At 35.5% G+C, this 14922-nt stretch overlaps 1 protein-coding gene across 1 annotated transcript; it reads right to left on the minus strand.

The window, feature by feature from the left end:
- Positions 1–367: 367 nt before the first annotated feature.
- LOC147891781 (tropinone reductase homolog At5g06060-like) lies at positions 368–13423 on the minus strand. Its single transcript, XM_087388626.1, has 5 exons — positions 13338–13423; positions 13005–13212; positions 12665–12887; positions 12449–12555; positions 368–559 (listed from the first exon to the last, which is right to left on the minus strand). Exons 1-5 carry the CDS (start codon positions 13421–13423, stop codon positions 368–370), a joined length of 816 nt encoding a protein of 271 aa, XP_087244752.1.
- Between the last annotated feature and the right edge of the window lie 1499 nt (positions 13424–14922).

Below are 14922 nucleotides of genomic sequence, written 5' to 3' on the forward strand. Positions count from 1 at the left end.
CTCCCATTTAAGTAGTCCTATGCAAGCATGTAAACATTTCAGTGTACATTATTACCATAATTTAATAGAGACATTCAAATAAAAAGAAGGATCCTTATTTTTATAATTGACCCAATATGTAGTATTTTCTAACGAAATTTATACAAAAAATATATTTTTGTGGGATCTTATATGTACTAAAAAAATGGAACCTGACATTTATGTGTAGAAAGAAAATTTATTAAATTCTATTCGCAAAATCATACATCCTATTAAAAAATGAGCTATGGACCTTTAATTCTCTTTTTATCTTATAAAAAACATTCTGTCATGTTTAAGACATCAACATGGATACTACCCTATGAAATAGTTGAGAAGTTACAAAATCTTAGTTTATGGGAAACAAGCCCCTCACCATTGAACCCCCATCAACTATAAAAATTTCTCCAGTACAAAATGATGAGCAAGGCATGCAAAAGAATGCCACAGGGGCTCCTATTTCCTCCGGTACTCCTGATCGTCCTAGTGGTATATTATCCTTGAAGAATTTGGGCTTGTAATTACTCAGTGCTTCCATACCCTGGCGGCATAAGTAGACAATCAAAAGCTCAAGGCATTCAATTTTCTATCTTAAAGTATAAAAGCTCTAAAATTCCAATAATCTAGTTATGTGTGCATTCACAAGTGGACACCATGATGCATGTGTGTGTGTGCGCATGCGTGTGCATGAGCACATGTGTGCCTAGCTGCACCTACATGCATGCATGCATGCTAGTGTGCATTCGTGTGTGTGTGTGTGTGTGTGTGTGTGTGTGTGTGTGTGTGTGTGTTTATGAAACAATGCTTTTTGGCATTCTTTAATATCTCACTCACTCGGACTTTCTAATATGTCACTCAGTCACTCTTTTGATCTTCAAAAAACATGATAAAATATCGTGCATACCTTCAAATATCATGAGTTTGTATACACAATGAGAATACATTAGATGATTCTCAAATGAGGCAAAACAAATAAGATGAAGAATGTAACAAAGATAATTGTAATTTTTCCGCAGTGATTTGAAACATCTAGGAGTCCTTCTGGATTCAAGTTTTAACAAAGCATCTAGAGTACCAAAAATCTATAAAGGAATTTTAAAACTTATTAATTGTGAAAGAGACCATAACATTGGATTTAGAGTTAGATAATAATTTATATTGTGCAATTATTATAAATAAAGGGTAGAAACTATACATTTTCTAATGTTCTTTCAAACATCTAGGAGGTATTATTTTAAAGTGCATGAATAATAGGAACCAAGATTCTAGAATAATTATATATTAAAAAATTTTTGATTTCATAAGCATGGAACGGGTCCATAATGGCATTAGAAGTAGCCCAACATAAAGACTATATGTTTTCTATAGTTTGGGGTGAAAAGTCTTGTTTTCTACTTGTTTCATTCTCGCAATGAAGAATATCCTCACAAGAACATGTTTGTGTATAGAGTTTGCCCTACAAAGGGCATGTGTATAAATCATGGATAAGGTTTTAGAGGATGTGGCTAGGCAGGCCCATCATTCATACATGGATAGTTTTAATGGGTACAAACAAGAGTCAATAGTAGAAGTAATTCCAAACAAAACTATATTTGTGACACCATAGGGCACATATAAGTTCAAAACTATGGCATTCGTTGGTTTGATCATTGCATCACTAGATTTCCAAGTGGTCATTACTAGAGAAATTCTTAGAGAAGTTTGTGTAAAAAAATGGCAAGAGGTTTGAGTCTAAATAATTTTGTATCAAAGTTTCAAGAAGGGTTTCACAACAAGATTTTGTGCTTAAATCCCCATGAAGTATGATATTTTAGTACACAAGGAACCTTTCTTGGTAATGTGATTTCTCAAGAAGTGTTACACAACTAGTATATTGTTCTTGAATCCCATGAAGTATAATTTTTTGCTTACACAAGGAACCTTGCTTGGCCATGTGATTTCATGTATGGGCATTTCTGGGATCCAAAAGAAATTATGGAATTCCTTGTCATGGATCCCCCAAAAAATTTCAAGGGAGAAAAAGCCTTGCTTGGGCATTTAGGCTATCACAAAAAGTTTTTTTAATAACATTTTATTAACATTGCATGCCCATTCTTGGAGCTAGTCATTTACAATGTAGCTTTATACTAGGGACCTTCTTAGCAACAAGACATCAACATAGTAAAGAGAGTGCCACTCTATACTCCCATCTTGGTCAATCCAACATGGAATAGGATGTTCTATGAACGAGATGATAATGCCTTATGTGATATTCCAATCTACTTTGCTAGTAGTTGACTTTGCCAAAGACTATAGTTAATACTCCACCAAAAGAGAACTATCCATGGTATAGGTATTTTTTGTTAGTCGATAAGTTTATTATGATAATTGATCATCAATATTTGAAATATCTCTTCAAGAAGACTATGGTGTTGGAAAGAATTAGAGATGGTTTTAATAATTTCAAGAGTTCTACTTTGAAGTAATGATCCACCTAGGGAAGTAATTCTTTATTGCTAACCATATTTCTACACTTGACGTATGAGATCAAGTAGTGGGCATTCCAAATTATGTGATTGATGCATCATTGTTTCCATTCATTGTATGAGCATAAGGTGGCCCTCATCTTCACTAGGAGTTTCCTTAAGTGTGAAGAGTGACTCACTTTATCATGACATCATCAGAACCCTACTCTATAGGTATAGAATTTCATGCGTATTGTTTAAGAGCAAATGGCCAAGCTAGTACCACAACTCAAAGTACTTTGTAGAATTTTACCTAGATATACGATTAGAAACTTGAGCGTTGGACTAAGGTACTACTAGTAACTCTAAGGGCACATTAGATGTGCTTCAAAAAACCAACAACCAAGCTCATCTTGCTATAATATAGGCTTCTGTCTTATGCACAAGAAAACATACAAATCTCTTCTTGTTAAATGCTTGAACTTAGGAGGTCATTTCTCCAAGAAAAAACTATTTTATTCAAACATACGTGGCATGCCTAAAGTCATAGGTAAAGTTGGAGAGATTAGAATCTTGGATATGGCCCAAAAAGGAGAAAAACTTGGCATGATCAACACTAGTACTTCCCAAGTTCATCAAGGTATCTTTGTACTTATGTATGAGGAATTTAAGTTCTTAAAGAAGGAGAATAATTTTATTCATGCATGCAAGACCCGCGTCTTAGGACATGGATATTCTAACCAAAAGAGTGGTACTACTCAACAGCCAAAGGAGGTTTACTCATTGCACCTTGGATTGGGAAGGCAAGGCCTTGTCAATGATTCCCATTCAAAGAATTATCATATATAATTATTTTGTTCTTTTTCCTTTTTCATTATCTCTCTTCTTCATTTTGTTCTCTCTCCTTTCTCTATTTCTCTATCTTTTCCTTTCTATTTCTCTCTCTTCCTAGTTATCCCCTCCTCTATCATTTTCTCTATTTGTCTGCCTTCCTTTCTCTTTCTCTTCCTTTTTATCTCTGCTACTCTCTTTCTATCTCTTTCTCTTGGTTTCCCTTCTTCTCGTTCTCTTTATCTCTTTGTCTCCCCATGTGTCTGTGTGTGTGTGTGTGTGTTCTGAGATACCATGAGGCAATAGTTGTTCCCATGTCCTATTTGTGCTTGTGCTAGCACCTATTTATGCACCACGTGGCATTGTGCACTATAGGTCCTTGCGAGAGTGTTAACAAGTGTTGCACTTCAAGGCCCCAAATGGGACATTAAAGGTCCTCAATTTTAGACACTTCAATTGATTTATCTACTTCCAATAAATCCTTAATCACTCCCAACATCATCACCACCTATTGTTGCCATAAGGGTCATATCTCATGTACCCTCACGCATCATCACCCACCACCATCACTCTTAACATCATCATCTTAATCACTCCCAACATCATCATCACCACCACCTATTGTTGCAATGAGGGACATATCTCATGTACCCTCATGCATGACATGCAACATCTATGTATGTCCATCCCCTCCTTCATGCATTCTGTCTATGAGACATATGTGCACAATGTGCCTTGAGCACTTCACACATTTCCTTGGGGGCTCAAGTAATTGAGAAATGGAAAAAACAAAGGGAAAGAGATGCCAACTACTCCTTCTTATTCTTGTCTTTTCTCTCCACTAGTTAAAAACTTATCCTTTCTCACCCATAATCTAGCCCACACTACACTCCACCTTCTCCCATAAAAGAGCCTCATTTTTCTCTTTATCTCCCTTATCCATAATACTCATCCCCACCCCTCTCCATTTCTCCTCACCACTCCTCTCCATTTCTCCTCCACACTCCCTCCATTTCTACAAATCACTATCCTAGTACTCCCATCATCTATATTTTGTCTTGTGTCATTGGTCCTTCACATGGTTAGGCTCCATCCATTCCTATTTTCACCCATCATCCTATTCATCAATACTAATATTTTCTCTATTTATGGCCCACCATCAACTAGGAAAGGCTAAGTCATTGGTCCTTCACATGGTTAACTCCATCCATTGGTCCTTCAACTAGGAAAGCCTAAGTAATTGGTCCTTCACATGGTTAACTCCATCCATTCCTATTTTCACCCACTATTGTCTCCCATCCCATCCATATGTCCACCTTAATGTACTCATATGATGTCTATTGTACCTTATTGGTTCCCTCTAGCTCCACCTCATCAACTTCATATTATCCCCATGATTTTGAATCCTCCATTCACTCCTTCCTCATGTCATATCTCATTTAATTGCACTTTATTCCTTGACTATGCGATTTTCCTAATCCCTTATCTCTCTTATTGCTACTACCACTAGGTTCCCTCATCATGCCACCCCTATCGATCCCTCATTTTATGTCTCTTCTTCTACTTTGCATCTATATGCAAACCTGGCCTAACATCATTAGATGTAACACTACCCAAGACACCATCTAGCTCAGTTTGGAGATAATAAGTAGGAACCAATCCTCAAGGCCACTCTAGGAAAGAAGAAAATTACACCTAATTTTGATAGTTTGTATGTATGTACACCCTTGACTTTAATTTTAGATCATAGTTCATTCAATGAGTTGGGTTTTTCATTTTGTGAAAGCTTAGCAAGTTTTATGATAGAATTCACTGGGAGGACACATGGCCATTATTGTGAAAGCTTAGCAAGTTTTATGATAGACTTCATTTGGGAGGACACATGGCCATCATTGTCCTCAATTATCAGAGCTAACATCTTTCAAAGTTTCCCTTTTAGACAAACTAATAAAGGGAAAATACTTATAAATGCCTTTAAGAGGCCTAGATGTGGCATTTAGAGGCCTAGGTGTGTCCTTGCCATCTACAAGGCTAACTTTGACACTATATAATTATGTAGCTTCTTTTTATATTTAGCTATGAAGCTAGGCCCATATGAAGAAGGATACCTCTTTAAGATTCCTTCGTTTGTCTCCATCATTGTATCCTATACCCTTAAATGATATCATTTTGCTCATTTGATATACATCACATGTCTTAGCATATTTAAGAATGCATGTAGTAAGGCCTACCTATGTCCCTTGTTCACTATGCATGTGATTCCTCTATGATCACCCCTATTTTCCCTCTCCACCTCCATCTTTTCCACCTCACACACCATCCTTAGTGATCTACTCACTACCCCATCCATGTTTATTTCCCCGTTTTTAGCACATCATCCCTAATTCCTAGCACTTATGCACACAAGGCCCCACTCTATCGGATCATGTCCAAGAAGCATTTGAGATTTTCCCAATGTTCCACATCCATCCTAGCTACCATTCTCTCTTATATCACTTCGGTCAATTATACTTATCACCACCATCCCTTATATCACTCCCATTAGTTGTACTTACCACCACCATCACATCCTTTTTATCCCTTCCCACATCTTCTACTATTGAGACTCATTTGATCTTCTTGCCCACTTACTTGTCCCATTGACTGAGTCATGTCCAAATCCCCCCACCAACCCTTACCACTAAGGAGAACCACAATATAATATCCAAGGAAAAGAAAAAGTATTGAGCATATATGTAGAGTCGTAAATTGTTCCAAGCTATAAATTAATGCCCTAGATGCCCTCAATGCATCAAGAGTAATTTCCCTCACTAATATCATACCACCTAGCCTTGATATTCCAACACTCTTTCCATTACACTACCCCACCCATCAGGAAGGGTCCATTAGTGACCCCAGCTCATTGGATCCTCTAGCTTATTCTTTGATGCAACTTAGCATCTTATTCCCTCCTCTTACCCAAGTAGTTTACATAGATATATAAAAATATCTATATAAATTATCTTAGGCATAGTTTGCACTCAAATCATTAATTATATATGATATGTAAAGGAGATTCATGTGAAGGGGTATACCACTTTCATATCCACCTGACAAACTACCGCCCCAAAAAAAATTGTCCTAGCTCCAAGACTAGATTGGCAAGAAGAAACACATCATAATTTGGCATTATGAACCATTTTCATTGGATTCAAAGAGGAAAACCCAAGGACCTTACGAGTTGAATGACTTGGTTTACGTCCCATCTAATAGAGTACATGTCCAAAACTAGGGTAAACAATGGCATGAATGCAATTCTTACCTTAATAATCATTTTTTTTCAAAGAAGATCCAAAACTTAATCTATATTAAACCTTGGCTCAAGAATGCTATCAAGATATGTAAAGGTTAGAGTGGATGTGGATGAAAGTACACACAAATCCATGTAGAAGTGAACCTTTAAGAAATTACACACGATGCTTAGAGATTCTTCTAATGGCCATTTCTCCTCTTATTTTGGTATCGTCACTTGCATGGAATCGCATTAAATATCATCACCCTCAATGCCTACACAAGATGTACTCTTGCTTCTTCCTATCACCTTCATCCACTTTGGCTATATACTCCATTTGTTGCCATTCACCCATACTCTCATTCCTATTCACCACTCTCATTCACCCACACTCTTGTTCCCATACTATATCCTTTCTCCATACCCTTAGTAATTCCAAAAGTATGCAATAGATGGCACGTTGTCAAGTTCTAATTGACTTTTGTTGATATTGTACAATATGTGCATGTCTCCCTCTTGCATTGGGTGTGTTCTTCAATTTGCTTATGATTCTTATGCACGATTCCAACTGTGAGTATTTTTCTTTTTCCTTTTAATAGAAAAACCAAAGGAAGGTCAAAGGAATATTAGTATGGAGCTATTTGAGTGGATATTTTTGCTATCACAATGTTAAAACCATGATTTTAAGCTATGTCTCAAGAATCTATATTTAAATATGGATTGGATGGAGGAATACAATGAAATTCAAATTTTCAAAAAGAATTACATGAATTTATTTTTCCTCTTCCACCTCTATTTTTTACTAATGCAAAATTTCATAAAGGATTATATGAATTTGTTGGTTCTTTGCCATCTTAATTTTTTACTACCTTGATTAAATTGGTCCATACACAAATAATTCAATCCAAGGCTAAATAAATTTATGGATAGGATACAAAAGAAATACCAAGGAAAGGTGGGTAGGGAAAATTAAGAAAAAATGTCCATATTTTTGGGATTTTAAAGGATTCTTTGGATGATAATGACAACCTTCAAATTTGTCTAGAAAGTTGTTTGGATCAAAAATAGATTGGAAGTATAATGGTTCTTTTTCATGCTCATTTTCAACATTCTTTGAATCATTGTCCTATGTAACAATATGTTACTATATTTATCTTACTCATTTTTTTCTATACATGCTCTTTTCAACCCCGCAAGTCCCTTACTATTTATATTCTTGTATTTTACCCACAAGTGCCTTATTATTTATATTCTTTTATTTTTCCTTTTTTACCTCTTTTCTTTAAACAAATAAAATGACATTTTTATGTATGAACATGGTGATCTAAAAATTCCCTTAAGTTTATAGAATTTGACATACTTTACATACACAAAAAAGCAAGGCATGCACTAATTTGAGTATAAGTACTGGGTCTATTATTTTCTCCATCTGTGCCAAGTTTTGTTCAAGCTTTCAAGCCTTCCAACTTGTGTTTGCTTTATCATCCATAATTTAATAGCACCTCAGAAAATTTCACTCACTTATAGAAAATGGCTAATACCGATCTTGACTAAGAGAAACCTAGTGTGTTATACTACAAAGTCAAGTTTCTCAAGAGTAATATTGTTATTCATTCTATGTACAAAATTATAGATATGGGTAATGAAAACTTATATTCTCCATTCCAATGATATTTTGACCAAGTATTATAGAAATAACATCTTTATGTCTCATGATGTACTTTTCTGACACGCATAAGGGAAAAAATTAGATGTTGAATCATGTAAATTCCTCTAGTTAGAATGATCTTGCTAATATTTACTTTGTTTCTTTATTTACTTAGGTTTCTTATTAAATCTAGGGAGCCTTGTCAAAAAGTACATTTTACAGAAGAATCCATTTTAATGCCACTCACATTAGACACTAAAGAGTCTTTCAAGCTTTAATATTCGGGGAAATTTGGCTCATGAAATTCATATCACTTCACATTAAAGTGCATGAGGACCTTGAGCCTATCACCATGTACCTAAAATAATATCTAGAGGTACAAGCCAAGGGGAATACATTCGGCATCAAATAGCCCCAATTTTGTAAGCAGAAGGCAAAGGTAACTTAAATCATGGGGTGCAAACACCCCATTAGGCAAATCTAGTTATGAATGTATGATCTAGAACTTGGAATTTTAATATTATTTTCACTTATTTCTTTGATTTCATGTTCAAATGGGATGGTTGAAGGTTCTATGTATATGCATAAGGTATGCATGTAGAGATTGTCAAAGAGTGTGTGTTTTTTAAAGGTGAGGAAACGAGTAGATTATATGGCATACTACGAGATAAGGTTATCAAAGTGATTTTGAAAGATGAGAATTTATCATTTGGTTCAATGAAAAGTCATCATGATCAATGCCTAGTACATAAGATACATTATCCTCATGACAAAATAAATGGTCACATAAATAAAGAATGTTGGTCCAAAAGGCAACCTGAGGCAACCATACCATCACAATCTAAGAAATTAGAAGTTTCAAAGGTTTCACAACAATACGATTCAAAATAATCTTCAGAACAATGTTGTTTGAGAAGAAGAATATTGAGATGCTTTCATTCTTCAAAAACATTGTGAATGGAAATCAGAATCTAACATTTGGAAGAAATGCACAAACCAAAGTCAAATACAAAGGTTTTATAAAAATGGCATATCATGTAGTTATGAAAGATATGATGTTCTTTATGTTGATGATATTGGCAAAAATCTAATCTTAGTTAGCACTTTGATTAAAAAGTACTCGATGAGTTCACCTTACAAAATTTTCATGTACCATGTGCATTCAAAAGGAGTATTTTAATTCAAAATTTTGGAAAAAATAATAAGGTTCCAAAGTAAGTTTTTAAGTCAAATTTAGGAAAAAATCACTTAGTTCCTCGAGGGGTTCACCTAGAAATATGTAAGTATACCATGTGGGTTCAAATGGAGGGATTTTTTAATTAAAAAATTTAAGGTAAATTTACATAAATGTATTTACATATGGGGTTTTTTAATTTAATTTAAAAAAAACCTATAGGTTTGTATTTAAAAATGGGTCTTTTTATCCATGGGAAATTACAGATAAGGGTTTTTTTTAATATCTCCTAAATGCATATTGTATCTAGGGTATCTCAATAGTGCACCCCCTGAGCTTAGTTTATAGTAAAGAGGGGGTGTTTATTAGGGTGCATGCAAAATAAATTTTCAAGTACGAATTTAGTGATTGAAAAATTTTGATGGTCTTTTCTTGATCACCACTAGGATGGAAGACAATTATCCTAACCGTTGGACTACAACATGCATGAGAACTTCCCTATACACATGCAGCTACTCAATTGATACCACACTATCTGGGAGGGTCGCAAGAAGTAGAGTGCAACATAATGATCCATGCTGTGTATACTTTCAAGATCTTGTGGAGCACAATTCTCATCCTAATTCAAGAAGTAATCATTTGAGTTGTCTACTATGTATTATGCACCATTAGTGCAAACTCATTCAACTACTCATCTTACATGCTTGAAGGATACTTAACTAGGAACTAGCACTGACTTATCTAGATACATGTAGCATTTTCATTCATATAACTTAATAAACATAGGTGTGCTATTTCTTATGGATTTAAGGAAACTCACATTAGGTTCAGTACTAGCTCAATATATATTGTATCATGTTCTTTCTGAGTACAAGTGTGTGTATCTGTATATGTACATTTATATAGCCAAAAAGTTGGTCTCTTCAATGTGTTTGAAGAGTGTATGAGGCATGTGTTCACTTTAACATGCTCATTCAACAACTTGTGAATATATCATAGAGGGAGTTACTTGAGTAGGAGCACATGATTGAGCTATCAACACAAGCAATAGAAGTATTAAGGTTCCATTGAGAAAATAAATTATCTCAAGGTCACTAATTACTTGAGATGTAGGTAGTATAATGATACAAATCCATCATTGTATTGATTTAACTTTACAACTCATGACTACTTAGACGAGGTATTGACCCATGTGATCCTTGAGGAGAACTAGGGTTATGTTCATGCATAATTACTGACAATTGAATAGCCAAACTTGATCATTCCAAAGAAATTTCATGGTTGGCAATCGCAATGATTTTCTCATTCATGATCATGCCATGTGCTGACCATAGACACATGCCATGAATGCATGTCATTACCCATATAAGACATAAACTAATCCACATGAACCAAGAAAATGTGCAATCCATATAAGCAATAAATCGAAGGAACATGTTATGACAATTCCACATGATCATGGACAAGGATATGACACATAAGAAGGCAAGGCACATCACCAATGGCAAATTTTTCTAGTGCCACATCACCCATCCACAAGGAAATTCGGACTTCAAGATGAGAAACCAATTTATTTATTTTAAAAGATGAGAAACCAATTATTGTAAATTATCTTTGAGTTCCATGAGAAACAAAATCAAATTTTCATTAAAAAATGGCATCTTAAGATATTTTCAGGGTTGCTTTCATTACAACTTTGATGGAAATATTAGAGACTACATTTTTAAAAAATTTAAAACTATTCAAACCCAAACATGAGCTAGTTTTTTAAAAATTAAAAAACAAGTTTTGTTAAAAAGGTATAGTATGTAGCACTCCTTGATGCATTTGTAAAATCAAGTATGGTCATGTTTTACTTAATAAGAAAATTCCATAGGAGAGTGAGATATTTAAAGTCATTTAAATCAAACTTGAGTGCATTTCTCACTGAAATTAAAAAAATATCAAATGTGACATTTAGAAAATACATTCAAAGCTTGTACATTTTTTACTAAGCCCTATACAAGTGTCTTTAGTATATAATGCACATTCTAAATAGCCTCAATTTTAAAGCCAAGCTTGATTACAAGAAATATGTCATATTGTAATAACCATGGTCGAAATGATCCTTGTTCTTCAAGAGGCTTGGAATTATAGTATTGATTCAAAACCAATGAAGTTAAAATAGATGAAAATCTTTATGAAAAGCACTTGTTAATAATGAAGTATATGGGAAGTTGACAAAGATTTTGAACCTAAAAATCATAGTTTATGATGAAAGTCTACAAATCCTTGTTTTCTAAATGTAGCTTTTGAAATCTCTTTTAGATCCCTCTCTACTTTTTGAAAAGTCCTATATGGACTATTTCTATAGTCAATACAGACTTTTTGTAAAGTTCTAAATGGACTATGATGTACAAATCAGTTTTAAAATATGATCAACAACTCTTTTTGGCCAAAAGAAAAAAAGATGAACAAGTAGAAGATGCATAAAAGAAGAAGGTATGACATTCACTTGCTTTATTTATTGCAAAGGGTTGTTCATCAAGTAAACGTTTATTTCCTATATCACCTTCACATGACTGTAATCGTTTAGAATTATTATCATTGTATTACACTCTTTGGATGCGTCTCTTGAAGTCCCCTTAAATTGCAATACTTTTCACATGATATTTATCTTCTGTACGGTTTTAGCTAAATATATCATGCATTGATTTTCCTTCTTTTAATAAGCAAACTTTCAACTTAAACAAAAATTAAAAATGGAGTGTGAGTTGAATTTTCAAACCATTGGTTCAAAAGCTAGATGTGTTTTTCGACTCACAAGTTTGTCCGAACATATAATTCTTCTTTCTTGCATAAGAGAAGTTTTGATCTTGTAACAGTGGTGTTATATATTTTCTAGGGAATAGTATCTATCTCTCTATCTATCTTATATATATATATACAAAATAAATACATACATACGTGTGTGTGTATGTGTGTTTTTATATAGATGGGTAGAGAGAGAGAGAGAATTAAATGGGTGGATGCATCATGGCTTTAAAATGTTTCAAAGCCAACTAAAACTTTAGATTACGTACCTGAGCCGTAGCCTCTGTGATAATGCTACCTGGTGCTACGCAGTTGACTCGAATGTTGTCCTTTGCCCATTCGTAGGCGAGACTTTTTGTGAGCTGATGCAAGGCACCTGATGCATTCAATGGAATTCAAACTAAGCAACACAGGCACCTCGAAGCATGTACCCAAAAATGCCAAGGTTGCAGATCAAAATGTACAAAATGGGATTGGCAACATACCCTTAGTCATGCTATACAAGGTGCTCGGGCAGGAAGCGATGGGAGCCAGGCCTGCCACTGACGAGATAAAGACGATGCTGGCGTTGGGAGAATCCTTCAGCATGGCGTATGCCAGCTGCGAGAGATGGTATCCTGATTCGACATTTGTAGATACCATGGAGTCGAAGTCTTCTCGGCCCTGCTCCAGGATGGGTTTCTCCGTGTATAAGCCCACGTTGTTCACCTGTGAGAGAAGACGATGATTCAAGCACTATCCATACATCGTGCCTAGGTATGATTCAAGCAGTGCCGATACATCGTGTTGGGTAACAATTAACATGAACGAGAGAGCGACCGTTACCAGGATATCCAGCTTGTTGCCGAAATGTTCCGACACTTTCTGTATCAGTTGTATCCTTGCTTCCCTGGACGAGACATCGCAGACTGACCCTTCCACTGATAGGCCGGCGTCCCTCCAAGCTTGAAGTCGTTCTTCCAGAGTTGCTTTCGAGCGCCCGCAGGTGTACACGGATGCTCCCAACGCGGCCAGCTCCTCGACTATTCCTTTCCTGCATAAGTAGACCACTTTTCTTCGTTACGATATAGCTGCGCAAAAATTATTACTGCGCATTTTGTGCCTTTACGAACCCAAACGATCCACGACCTATTCAGCCAAAGCGGTACCGATGCTCACCCTATTCCTCGAGTACCCCCAGTAACTAATGCAGTGTAACCTTGCAGGCTCCATCGCGCTAAGAGGCGACTCTTAAGGTCCGCCATAGTTGATGAGCATCAATCAAAGATGACGAAATGCATGCAAAGACATGCTAATTCCTTGCTTCCAAGGACGTGATCATGAAGCCACACTTAATGTCTCGATTTCCTTTCCCCACGAAACGGTCAACTGCCTCGGTTGCATTTCCCTATGAGAGTGCTCCACTACGTGAAGCTCGAAGATGAAGTCACTCTGCGCAGAGTTCTTTTTGCTCCTATTTAGCTCAATTAGAAACAGGATACTGTGGAAACAAATCAGCAGAAAAGACATTAGACATGAGAGAAACATTAGGCATGGGAGCTTCTAAAGAGAGAGCAATTTCAGTCTATGCAATGGTGTATATAGGTGCATGCCATGCACTCACAAATGACACCACGACACATGCACTCCCACACATACATGCACATGTGTTCAAGAGAAAGATGAAAATGATATATTAGGGTCCTCGAAAGGCGAGTGAGACATGACCTATCGGACCTAGTAAGAACATTACATAGTCTCCTCTTAGTGATATGTGTGTGTGTGTGTGTGTGTGTGTGTGTGAGAGAGAGAGAGAGAGAGAGAGAAGACTCACACTAAAAGGACTAACGTCTCCACTCTCCTCCCTTCTCAAGTTTTTTGTCCATTTTACTTGAATCATTTGTCATCTACTACTAATTAATCAATTTTAATTGATTAACATTTTCAACTGGTATTATCTTCTATGCTAACTATCTTTTACCATTTTATTGTGCCAATGTTTTTGGTGGCTATCTTATGAAACACTTAGTTCTTAACTTACCATTTAAATCTAAGCTTCAACATTGAATGTGAGTGTTTAAAAGAGTAACACTTAATTTCAAACCCCTAAGTACCAATCGTTAAAGAGAAAATTTGAGAGAAAATATGGCAATCATATACCCTAGGCATGCATGTATATACCCTCTTAGATCACAGTGATTCATAGCCTAATATGAATAAACCTCTCTTTTATAATAGTAAACACATGGGCCTTAGCCTCTCTTTTATAGTAGGAAACACATGGGCCTTAATCTTTACATACCCAAAAAGAAATTCAATGAAGATGTTGCATTTGCTTAGATACAAAATCCAAAAACCAAGCTTTATGTTTGCTACCTCTTAAACCACAAATTCAATCAAAATGAAAGCCACGAAAGGCATGTAAATTTAATAATCCAAATCAATAGGCAAAAGAAAACACGTCAATAGACAGCTTTAAAGAAGCACCAACACAACTCATATGCAAGAATATCATTACCTAAAGTTAACTTAGTAGGAAAAAATATCAAACTCCAAAAATACAATGTATGGCTAGGAGCATAAGACTACACAAATGAGTTATATGTGTATATAGGCATGAGAGCATGAATGTAGACATGTGTGGTCCATAACATGAGAGAGAACCTAGAAACTTGAGACTAAAATAGACACTGCTACATAGTGCACGATAGTCACTTAAATCAATTACACCAAACAAGTAGACCAACACTTGTCTAAAATCAAA

The sequence above is a fragment of the Dipteris shenzhenensis genome, chromosome 17 (genome assembly GCF_047967505.1).
Source record: "Dipteris shenzhenensis isolate YYH24624 ecotype China chromosome 17, Dip_SZ_1.0, whole genome shotgun sequence".
Lineage (NCBI taxonomy): Eukaryota > Viridiplantae > Streptophyta > Polypodiopsida > Gleicheniales > Dipteridaceae > Dipteris > Dipteris shenzhenensis.